Here is a 12,853-nt window from a genome sequence, read left to right as displayed (position 1 = left end):
GAAAAAGTTTTAGAAGTGTTTTAGTGTATCTGCTTGAGGACATAATTACCTACACAGTGTGCTGTATGAATTGATATGAATGGAAAGTAGCCATGTGTTAGCAGTAAATCTCAAACGTGTCACATTCCAGGTAGGATTGTTTAAGCTAGAGAAAAGTTACATTTCCAAAATACATTTAATTTGAATTTATAGCGAATATGACTGTTCATACTGACTAGATATTGATGATGATAATCAATAATGCAAATGTCTTGCACTGTTTTAGCACTTTACAGCCCACAGCAGATTAGGTGGAGAAGTGTGAAATTGATTCACCAGCTCAACGAAGAGAGGTTGAAGAAGCCTAGAGCAGAATTTCGAGAAGACACATGGTTTAACGCAGTTACTGTACTGGAAGGTGCCATGTGTTCTTTAATGCTCAAGTACTCAGCACCTCAATTTAACATCTCATCTCAAAGACACCTTCTCCAGCCTGGTAAAAGCATAAAGCACATTTACTGTAGATGAAAATAAAAATAATTATTTCTACTATACAAAGCCACAGAACGTGAACTGTAGTTATTTCGTTTGGTCTTTTTTCTCCTTAACATTTTTATGCGACTTAATTTTAATGATAATAGGTTACTAAAAGTAAACTGCCCAGTTGTCCGACTCTATCAGATGTTGGGTAGAATGAGACATGACCAGGCCAGACAGCAACCAACACCAACATGGTAATTGTAACCACGCAGCAGAGGCTGATAAAATCTCTCAAAACCACAAGAAGTCTGCTGTTCTTTATACATCCCTAGACATGGCAAATATCTTCTGTTTTAATGACTGAATATCCTGTAAACAAATCCTCATGAAATCCTGTCAGAAGCCTGCCTTCGTGCTAGCTTTTGTGACATAGCCGGTGGTAGTTTTCAAACTATTAAGAGATTAATAGATAAATGTTCAAAATAAATAGATGTCTGGAGTGTGGACTTGGCACTAGTAGTATCATGTTCATGTGTAGCTAAAGGCAATGAAAGTCCCTTTATTGTTTTATAAAGATATGTTTCACTGCACATGGTGTGCAGACTTAGGCAATGGAATATATCAAAACACAAATATAGAACAAATTAATCAGCTTTAGCCTTTAATAATCAGATGTTTTTCTCTGATAGGCATGCAAAAACATTTACAATTAATAATCACATATATCTGTACACATCAGCATGCTTATACCTGTTCATTAACTAAAGTCCTACACTAAAGTGCCGAACTGCGTTTTTTTTTTCATTTTGAATTTAATTTTTAATGATTTCTTAAAATGAGTTATTTTTCTGCTTTTTGCCACTCCCAAGTGTTAATCAACTTACCTAGGTGCTAAAAACTGTGAACCCCCATTGGGAAGAACTAGGGCTGTGGACATATTTCTTCAACATGCCCACTCTCTTAGCTGTTTACTGTTTTCCACAAGCAGCTCCAAGTGCATTATAGGACTGCAGCATCCTTTGGAGAAGCATCCTGTGTCCTGCTAGAGTCACTGCAAGCTCTGGGCACCTCACATGTTTCAGTGTTGTAAAGTAGGCTCAGACTGTTCCGGCCACCTTGAGGCCCTACAAATTTAGTCGCCGATTCATTTTGTGTACTCACTCAATAGTAATTTTGTTTTATATCTATTATAACATATTTGATGAAATCCACTAGACATTAGTGTTGCATTTCGTCTGTGCAATTTATACATTGTGGTGTTTCAGTCTTTGTTTAGCTCCATTTGCTTTTGATTCAAAAAGGTTTTAACAAGAACCTGATCGGACGTAAGATTTAACAATAGTCTGTTGTCTAATGAAATGTGGCAACTATTATTAAGTTAAAATTTGTGGTTAAAGTCATGAAAATGAATCAATAATTATTTGAATGCAGTCAATATATGGACTTTTTCATGCTGCACTGAATACTAAATTTGACAGTCTTAAATCTATGGGCTGTGGGTCAGATAAAGGAGGATAAAGGAGACGTCAGATAAAGGCAGCGAGGAAGAGGAGGAAGAGATGAATGTGGAAATGAAGCTCAATGGCGACTCGGACTTGGAGCCAGAGAACGAGAGTGAGGAGGAGTGAAGACCGAGCTACACAAATATAAGGACACAAAGAAAGGAGAATTTATATATTTTTTTCATTTCTTTGGATTTTATTTTAAAAGGTTCAGTTTTATACTGGCCCTGTGGCTAGTGCCAGGAATAAGCAGCTTTCTGATAACGGAGGATGAACGTTTCAAATGTGTACAAGTTGTGTGGCAAGATGGACAGATTTGTAGCAGACAAGTCCTCCTACAGTGGTTGTTAGCATTGTTTCCTCACTGCTCTGAGGTGCTGCAGTGTCTGTGTGCAGTTTGTATGTTCTCCCTTGTTTGTGTGGATTTCCTCCCCCAGTCCGAAAACATACTGGTAGGTTAATTCGCTTCTGGGAACGTTTGCCCCGGTGTGAGTGTGTGTGTCTGTGTGTGTCCCCTGCGATGCACTGGCGTCTTGTCTAGGGTGTATCCACCTTGTGCCTGTTGCTTGCTGGGATAGGCTCTGGCTCCGCTGTGACCCCGAATTGTACGAAATGGCTAGAAAATGGATAGATAATAATAATATTGTTTTTGGACACTCCAGTCAAAGCACTTTACAGGTAATGGGGATTCTCCCCTCCACCACCACCAATGTGCAGCCCCCATGTGGATAAAGTCCTTGTGCATTTACCAGGGCTCAGTACGCTGAACGAGTTATAGAACTGATGTCACTCTGAAATTCACACGGTGCAGAAATCTGCCATGGCAGAGGACTGGGTCTTTGGGCATGGCAGGAATGTTGCTAGTGACCGGGATAGAATCTCAGCAGGGGCAGGGAGAACTGTATTTCAGACACACACATCATTTTGCGATAATGCTTATCATTTTGTAATATTGGATGTACAGCCTTTGACAGGTATTCTTGCCGAAAGAGTTCCATACTGAAGTGACTAGAACAATTTAAGGAAAAAGGAAAACTGGTTCAATATTGGGTCTCCTCCTTGTAAAGAGGCAAGGTTTTAATAAATTCAGATTATGATGGTCGCCAGACAAAGCAAAACTCACTTGCTATGGCTAAGAACAGTATTGTTTGGGTTTGCATAACACTCTCTTTAATTTCCTGAGGGATACACACTTGCTTACAGCTGCTCACGGACAGTGCAAGAATCCACTCCCCAGCTTCTGTTCTGGCTGTGTTTGTGGCTTATTAACATGATTGTGCTGAGGTTTCTCCTTTTTATAGCAATGTTGCGGTGAAGAGTCGCCACCACAGCTGTTGAATTGTCTGTTCACAATGCATTCCATATGTGCCTAAGACCACATTATGTAGGAATTTACAGGCTACATGATGCCATTTAAATAATAGCCTTTGAAACCCTTTTCTCTTCGCCGAATCCAATTATTACAGTCCTGATGGATCAGCAGGCATAAGTTCTTGCGTGTGAACTTTAAATCAACATGCAAATGCAATTTAATTTTGGCAAAGCATTCATTGGATTGGCAGGATGTGTAATATGAGTACATGACTGTTTATAGGTTAGTGTATTAGATTTATTGCAAGTGAAACACTCCAGACTGACTTGAGCACCAGTGCTCACTCACACATCCATACTGAAGGAGGAACAAGATATTGTTTTGAAGGGAGGTTAAATTTTTAATATTGAGACATTTATTTGGAGCTATCTGTTTGACTGTTCTTCTACAAATCACAACCTCAGAAAAGCTTAAGACATTCTTGAGGTTTTGTTAAAGAAGTTTTAATCCATCTGAGATTTAGATGGATATTAAGCTATAGCGTGGTGCTAGTTTTGCTTGTTTCTTTGTAAAAAAGAAAGGTCTGGTTTCTTGGCAGTTTGCTCCTCATGGTGGCGCAGTATTTATCATTGCTGCCTTACAGTGCTGGGGCCCTGGGTTCTGTTCCAGGCCTGGGATGCTATTGGTGCTCTCCCTGTGCTTGGCTGGGTTTTAGCTGGGAGCTCTGGTTTCCTCTCACAGTTATAAAACTTACTGGTAGGTTAATGGGCTTCTGGGACAATTGGCCCTGGTGTGAGTGTGTCTAACTGTGTGCCCTGTGATGGACTTGTATCCCATCCAGGGTCTGTCTTTCCTTGTAGCTGTTGCTTGCCGGGATCGACTCTGGTTCCACTCTCCCACCTGCAACCCTGAAATAGATAAAGTGTTAGAGAATGGATGGATGTTTAATCAGAGACTTTCTTCTACCTGCCTTGTTTTCACTTTAAAAAATACGCGAAATTAGCACTGTGCAGTTTTATGCATCCGGCCCTTAAATTCTTCCAGTTCTGCAATGAGGAAACAGATGGAGCAGCAGAATGAATTTTTTACTCAGTTAGGCTTAAATCATAATCATTTATTTGTGCGTATTCCATTGTACTGTATTCTCCCTCATGTTTCAGAGCTATAAGTTTCATTCCATAAATTTAAATGATGGGGAGAACCAGATTCTGATAAAATAAGGATAGCTTGAGATTGTTTCTCTTTAGGAGGGAACACACAAAAAAGAGAAAAGCATATGTTAAAGAAAAAGAATCAAGTCCAACCAATGTGCAGTTTGTTCTGAAGTAGTTCAAGCCACGGCCAAAGTCTGAGACCCTAGATAAAAAGAAACAATCTTTGTACAATATCCATAGTTTTTGAAGCTTGGGCCAAACCCTCATAAAAACTTGAAAGAGTGCAAGTGGACTGTGGGTCATGCGGCATTTAACAGTCTAAGGCATCTAGATTTTGGATCTGAAGTATTGATTAAATGTGGCCATTATACAACCTTCAATAATACGCCAATACAAATCTGTGTGCTGTTATTGCACTTTTTTTTCCCAGGCAAGAGCTGTGGGTTATAGCTGTGAAAACTAAAACAACTAAAATAGTTGGAGGTTCTCCAGCTCCCAAACATGTAAACAGTATGGAAAGAACCATGAGCTCTAACAATGAACAGACCCCGCTTGTGTGGGCTGTGCTGCTGCCTGGCACTTTTCTTCCTGCAGAGAGATAGCACAGGTGTCTATAGATTACTCTGCCTTGGATTTTGTTTATAATGGCCAGTGTTAATGTCATATAAATCCATCTATCTATTTTCAGTAACCTCTCTATCCTTAGGTGGTCACAGTGAGTCAAGAGTCTACCACAGCAGGGCACAAGGCAGGACTACACTCTGGATGGGTCTCCAGACTGTAGGATACACATATGCATTCACTCATACACATATTTACATAAGGCAGTTTGGAAAGACCAGTTAACCTGGACAGCATATCTTTGGACTGTGCAAGGAAGCAGGAGTACCTACAGAAAGGCGGAGATCATGTAGTCCCCTAGTACCCTAGAGGTATGAGTCAACATGCTGTCCAAGTCCACATGAGGATGCACAATGTACGCATTTACTTTACTATTATTATCATTCCTATAGTATGCTCCATAGTTGCTGTTGCCTTAAAATTTTTTTCAGATCAATTTCAAACATACCCTTTGTGCTCTTATTTCGGGTCCAACAATTTTTAATTAGTAGTTTTTTTTGCAACTAAACTGTGATTAACATTTGATTTAGGGTGTCTATCTTGCGTTAGGATTAATTTTATTTAATTTTTATTTGAGGAAATGGGAGGGATTAAAAATTGTCAGCCTAGTGTCAAGCCAGTACTATAAAAAACAATTTACTGAGTGCAAAGCTGTTGTAAAGACAAATTAAATTGTCGTCTCGTAAATGTGCCAAATTAAATGGAAACTGGAAAAATCAGAACTTGCTGTTAACTGTAATTTAATCCCATCAACACTGGAATTTCTGGCAATGGCTGCAAATTTAAAAAAACCAAAGAGTTGGAGCACAGTACTACAAATCAGAATTTTGAGTTTGGTAGTAAACTTTTTCTAAGCAGAAAACTCCACAGTTGTTTGAGAGAACTTGAAAGCATTCAAAGTACAATATCTTATTTACCCTGTCCTTCTCGTAACTGAGCTATTTCCTGTGAGCTCTCCTATCTTTTAAATTATTTTATATTCCTCACAGGACATTGACCTGGCTTTCTTATAGAGGCAGAACCCATGCTGTTGCCACTGCTTTGCAGATTTAATTTGCTTTGCATCCTAGATATGGAAAGGCGGAGAAGTATTCTTCTAGGGTTTTTTGAGTCTGACTTTGTCTGAATCACTGATGAGATTTTTTTGTTTTGTCTTCCTGATCGGAGAGGTTCTCACACCACTAAAATCTCACCACCGATTTCTTTAAAAACTGCTCAAATAAAGAGCCAAGGAGAAAAAATGTTACTCCCATCCTGTAGCAGTGTGAGCCATGTCTAATTGTTCTTTTAAAAATGAATGGCGTTTTTGTAATGGGGGAAAAAAAGACTCCTGCTGATACAAAAGCCAACAAAAGTGCATTTTTTTATCCCCTACTCAGCATCAAATTCAATGGAATGGATAAAATAATGGAAAATATTTGACTTCCCGTGTCATTGAAGTCTCAATTTCGTATACTGTCACCTAGTACCTTTAAATTGCAAGTTGCTTTTGCAATTATTTGTTGATGGTTTAATTGTAAACGTTTTATGTTTGATTTAACTAAAAGTGGGAAATTAATCGAAACATTCTGGTATTTTTTTCCTAGTTTCTGTCTAGGAAAGTCACAGAATACTTGTTTTTCATGGTATTAAAAGAGTAATAGAGTAAAAATGCATGTTTTTGCACAAGCTAGGAAAATTGAGCATTTTTTCTAGAGCACAGGTAATGTAAACATTCTCAGCAAAATAGACCATGTTTTTCTGGCAAATATTTTATTTAGGTGTCCTGTCTGACTCCATATTTCTACCAGAATGAAATTGTGGGCTTTACAGAACCTTTACAGAAAGTGCTGACTGCTTGAAGAGGTGGATTTAGTGAAGGGAAAGCATGATGGTAAATTCTCTGCTCTGTAGGAAAGTGGCAGAGCATTGAGCAGCTGCACACTTGATTCTTTACACTGCTTGGATAAATAAATTCTGGGTCTGTCAAATCCAAAGAACGTGGTGCCACACAGGGACCTCCAGCTCTACCTGGGTGAGATGAAGACAGTGAATGTAACACGACAATGTAGTTAGATAAAGCATTTTCAAAATCACCCTTTTCTATCCAGGCAAGAAAAAAGTAATAATCACAGTAAAAATTAATATATTTTGGTGGTATGCAAAGACAATAAAATGCCCCAGACAATGCCAATGTGATGAAAACCTCAGTCACAACAGAAACAAGTTCACTTATTCTGGTCAGGATTGAGCTGTAAGAGGAAACAGATGTTCAAAGGCATTTAATCAAATGAGAATTCTAATAATAATAAAATCACATAGCTCTAAAGGAAATAAAAGAACAATGGCCGCACACAATAGCAGCTTTTCCCACTCCAGTTCCGTATTTCTTAGGTGTACACATCATGTCATTGGAGTACCAAATTATTTAAGTACTGTCACTTTCACTTTTAAAAAAAAAATGGTATAGCCATTATGTTTTCAATCCAAAACGCTATCATGCTAAATGTTCCTGTAACAGTGATGAAAGACAGTTTTTATTCCAGAGCTATGGCTTTTGGCCAGATAGAGAAAAGTAGCAGGAATTTGTATTTTGAAAATAAATTAGTGGTTAACTTTCTTCCATGTACTCGTCTCTTACCACACACACACACACTTCATCACTATAACTGAAATTCCAGAAAGACATTAATAGTTTTCAAGGATATTATAGCACTCCAAACTTCCAAACTCGTCCTTCACTAGAAGCAGTCAAATATCAATTTAAAAGAAAACAAAACATTATTTTTCTAACTCTTGAGAAAACTATTACCACAGGCTCCTTCCTCCTGAGAAAATGTGCTTGTTTACTGAATTTGAACACCAACAAAGTGACTTGGAAGGGGTTGTGTTAAATCTGAGAAAAAAATGGTTTTATCACGATGTGACAGTTCCAGTTGAAGGGGTTTTAAAATTGTTCAGATTTGTGGGAGTTTATTATTGCAGATAAACATGGGCCAAATATGTCTCTAGGCCCCAAAACAAGCCCGTGACCTGATAAAGGGCCTCTCAGTCTGTGATCACATCAGATTACCGTTAAACTGTGAGATTTGTGACATTATAATATGCTGCTCGGTTATATTATTTAGGTTTCAGATTGAAAACTAAAAGGGAAAAGGATGGTGTTCATTTACTGTACTGATAATGGAAGCCTTGCAGAAGCCTACATACTGTATTAGGTTCATGGAGCTTTGTGAATCAGGTTCACAGAAGAGCTCATTCTAGTGCTGAGGCTGAATTTCTAGGCTTGGCTGGAAATGGTAAAAGTATTAAATGTGCCCCTTTTTTTACCCCACCCCCTTTTTAAGATTAAAGCCTGACACCGGTCAACCTAGCAAACCTAAGAACAGGTTTGTTCCGCTAATTTCAAAATTGTGACTCTGTGGTCAGGTACTTTCTCTATTTTCACAACTTGTTTAGCTACCTTCATTTTTTAGTTAATCCAATTTTTTGTATTTCTTGTTTGTTTTTTTTAAATGAATAAACAAAATGTTTGAGGACAATGACACACTTATGAATGTGGCGGTCTCTGCCATCTTGGAATTCTCTGTGAGTGAGAAGAGAGTCGTTTTCCCCTTTAATTGGCAGCTCTGCCAGTTTTAGGAAATCGAGAAGCTGCGTTATTGAAATAAATCAAGTCCAGTTGAGCTAACAATCTCAAAGCGGAGCCAAGTGGAACATGACCAACATTGTGTACAAGTTCACCACTCAGGAAAAGTACAGGAAAAGCCTAAGAGGGGAACAGAGATTGAAGAGGAAGTTCTTAGTTGAAGAGCTGCTTAATAAGAAGCAATAGATACAATTCTAATATGCGTTATTCATAAAGGGTCATGTCAATTCTTTTTGCTCAATTTTTGTATGCTTCAGTTAGATGTATTAATTTAACCCATCGGGTATTTCTTGATAAATTAAAATTATACCTAAAAGTTGCTTTATTTTTTGAAAAATATGTAGAATCATTAAAACATAGATGGCCAGGTCTTCATCTGAATTGCTTGCTGTTTGTGAGCAGAACTGCAGACAAGAAATTGGTTTTCTGAAAGATTTCTACAGGAATGCTTGAGTACTTCTGCAGACTATTATAACTTCATCTTCCTCATTCCACAACAGGATGTGGAATTGTGTCGATTATTTTCACTGTTTTAATTGAGATAACCACATTAATGAATGTCAAAAGCTGATTCTTCATGTTTGCATACTGGCCAGAAGTAGAACAGCAGACGTGTTCTTCATAAAGTCCTACTGTGTGCAGGAGACTTTTAATTCCTGAATGTCTGGGGAATCAGATACAGCCTTGCTCTAAACCTACAGTCCTGGTTTATTAGCAGTATTTAGGGTTTTGAGGGTGTCAAGACTGTGTGCTTTTCTTAAGCATGGAAGGTATGATTTATTAAAGGTCCGTGCTGTTGAAAAAAAGGTAAATTTCTGCCGGGGCAGGTTTGTATGACTGGAAAAATTCCAGTTGTTTGCACTGAAGGAAAGCCAGGCCCTGTTGCCTCAAGTGAGGTGCCACTCCAGATGTGGCAGAATGAACTTTTCAACTGGAGTTTTTCATTTCACTCAGTGCCTCTGAGACCTGGTTCTTTACAATATAAAAGCAGCAGAGCCTAAATGTGTTTATTTTAATAAAATGGCTATCTTGATAATGGATTGAACTGCAGTTCAAATTCTTGTTAGAAACTGTTAGAAATTGCAAAACGTGTTTGAAATTGAAAAAAAGCCTTTCTTTTTGTGTCTTGTGTGTTGTGCATCGTACCTGATGCTTTTTTTTTTGCCAGACTATATTTCAAACCATTTCACCATCAAGATACTGTCAAAGAAAGGATATCAAAGCTGAATGAAAAGGAACTCGCCATATAACCTAGGTGAAAAACCGAGCTTCAGTCTCAGAAAAATTCAGCACTCAAAAAGCCTTTCACCTATTGGAAACTCATGTTATTCCCCAGTTTAACAGAATAAAGAACAAATGACAGGACCAAAATATAGTGAAAAAGTTATACCTCTCATAATTTCTTAACACAACATTCAGTTTATACAGACCAATGTACAGTACATGTATATATAATGAAAAAACACTCTAAATTGATACTGGGGGTGGGAGGGCATAATCATATAATATTTTTAATTATCAGTAGACTGTAAGTGTGTGTTCCATAGTGAGAGAAACAAATTTGTGTTAATTTGGAATATAAACTGCCAACTACTAAATTATCATAGAAAAACAAAACATTAAGTGCTCCTCACAATGTGAGCAGTTATTCCTCAGCTTGTCTTTGTAAAACACTTCCTATGGGGGGTAAATTTCTGCATGATATGTAGAATGTTTTTCCAGTGGAGATGTAAATATTTTCTACTTTTTTTGTCAGGTAGCTTTTGGAATCCTTTTTAGACGGGATTCCGTAGCTTGTAAAAAATCAAGCTTTAACAATGAAGCTGGTGGAACACAAAATCATATTGTTGTCTTCAGCTTTCAGGTTTCAGTCAGACTGGGATGCAAGCCACTGTATGGCACATCAGGGGAGGCTTGGAGACACTTGCTAACTATTGTTAGAAATGTAAAACATATCTGTAATCAGATAACACAGAATTCTTTAGTTAAAAAAGTTTTTTAAGAAAGATCTGTAACAATCTGTAAGATCTGTAACAATACAGAAGCTCGTGCTGTGCCATCATTGACTGTTCTTATACTGTGTTTACCTGAAATCCAGTGGTAAGATAAACTCAACGGTGTCCTGCCACATGCTCAAGTACAAATATAATTTGCTCCAGTAGTAAGATAAAGTCATATTCTGTGAATATGTATCCAAAAGAGGAGCATTTGATGGCAGCTCTTCCTTACCATCAACGCATTTACAGAAGCTTGAGTGTCATTCTGGCTTCTGTTTTGAATAGACCTGTGTTCTGTTACTGTCTCTCTCATCATCTGAAGAAGAAACTTTTCTGTATATAGAAAGGAGGCAGAGATATTCGTATTTAAGGTATTACTTTGTAAAACCTGTACAGACCCAGTGACCTGAGCAATGTGCTGTCACGTTCAGCAGTTTGTGAGAAATGTATTTAGCTTATATCTTTTGATATTAAAATAATTAATATGAGCTGATATCATTCCATGGAAAACACTGCAATATATAAAAGTATAAAAATAAGAACTTTTTTTAAAATTAGTTAACTTTATAAAGAAAAGTTGTTTCAGGGTGTCGGGAAACATTTGAGGATTTGCGGAGTTCTATGAAAGAAGTTCAGATGGGTATTTGTAGCTCTTCTTTTCTTGTGGTTCTTACACAAAATTTGCGAAATAAGAAGACCAAAAGCAGTGCTGCTGATTTATTTAAGTCGTACAGTTTTTTATCTCAAGAGCCTGTTGATGTCAGTGGACCACTCTTGCTGGGCTTTTGTGTGTACTTCAAAGACTGTGCTCTTCTTTCATATGCCGGGCTGTAGTTCGTTCTTCCTGCAAAGGAAACAAAAAAAAAATGTCTATAAGACAACCCTGTCAGTTTACGGAAGCTCTTGTCATTTCCTTTCGTCAAACTGTGTTTTCAACATGTCGCTGAGGGCCCAAGGATACGGTAGTCGGGTAATACTGTCTTGTTCCTTCCTTGCCACAGGTCATCAACATTGATGGGACAGAGAGGAAAACCCTGCTGGAAGACAAGCTTCCCCACATTTTTGGCTTCACACTGCTGGGCGATTATATCTACTGGACAGACTGGCAAAGGAGGAGCATCGAGCGAGTGCACAAGACCAAAGCCATCCGGGAGATCATCATCGACCAGCTGCCAGATCTCATGGGCTTGAAGGCAACCAGAGTGACCGAGGCGTTTGGTACGGTCGACTTTAATCTTATCTGCAAATATCAAATATTCCTCACAAAAAGCTTACATCGTCAATTTTAAATTGGGAGGGGAAGGAAGAAGTGATCAGCACTCAGACACCGGCTAGCCAAAAGTCTCCTTTGACCTCTGGATTTCAGTTTTCATTGTTTTCCCGATTAATGAGATTATAATGAAGCACAACACAAGCTCTTCCTTTCTTCCACAGGAACTAATTCATGCACAGAAAACAATGGAGGCTGCAGCCACCTGTGTTTCTATAGGCCTCAGGGCCTGAGGTGTGCCTGTCCCATGGGCTTGGAGCTACTGAATGACATGAAAACTTGCATTGTGCCAGAAGCCTTCCTACTCTTCACCACCCGGGCGGACATACGCAGGATATCTCTGGGTACCACTAATAACGACGTGGCAATTCCTCTGACAGGGGTGAAGGAGGCTTCGGCCTTGGACTTTGACGTCTCTGACAATAGAATCTACTGGACTGATGTCAGTATGAAGGTAATTGGCCTCTGTTATCTTGTAGCTACAGAAAGTAAAATAAAAATAAGGTGGATGCTTACTTTGGGTCCAAATGGTTGAAGTGTATATTGATTTATGCTTTGATTTGAGAAAGGTGGTGATTAAGCAAACTCCAACTAAAAATGAAACTAAACTAAGATGTCCGTGAAGTGTAGAATATTTACAATGTTCCATAGGTATTTAGAGAGGAACAATTTAGCAGAATTATAAAGACTTTCTGAACCCATTTCTATAAAAGCTATTGTTCTGCATCTGAGCCCTGTTAAGTATTTGTCGTATCTGACAGTTTTGGGAAAGACATGCAGTATACTTAGGAAAAACAATGGTTTATTCAGAAAAATAATTCTGTATGAATTTCCAGGTCTCTAATTCTTTTCTGGACACCATCCATTGCAAGCCACATGCAGACACGGACACACACATTCACACCAGGGC

At 38.3% G+C, this 12,853-nt stretch overlaps 1 protein-coding gene across 1 annotated transcript in view; it reads left to right on the top strand.

Annotated features, from left to right (window-relative positions):
• Positions 1–12,853, top strand: part of lrp5 (low density lipoprotein receptor-related protein 5) — a 73,810-nt gene that overhangs the window by 35,601 nt on the left and 25,356 nt on the right. The window contains exons 8-9 of the mRNA XM_088612086.1: positions 11,675–11,891; positions 12,108–12,397. Of these exons, the coding sequence (XP_088468212.1) occupies positions 11,675–11,891; positions 12,108–12,397 (507 nt within the window). The remainder of the gene's footprint in view (positions 1–11,674; positions 11,892–12,107; positions 12,398–12,853) is intronic.

This window comes from Lepisosteus platostomus, chromosome 18 (assembly GCF_059453375.1).
Source record: "Lepisosteus platostomus isolate fLepPlt1 chromosome 18, fLepPlt1.hap1, whole genome shotgun sequence".
Taxonomy (NCBI): Eukaryota; Metazoa; Chordata; class Actinopteri; order Semionotiformes; family Lepisosteidae; genus Lepisosteus; species Lepisosteus platostomus.
This window is presented reverse-complemented; position numbering and strand designations above follow the sequence as displayed.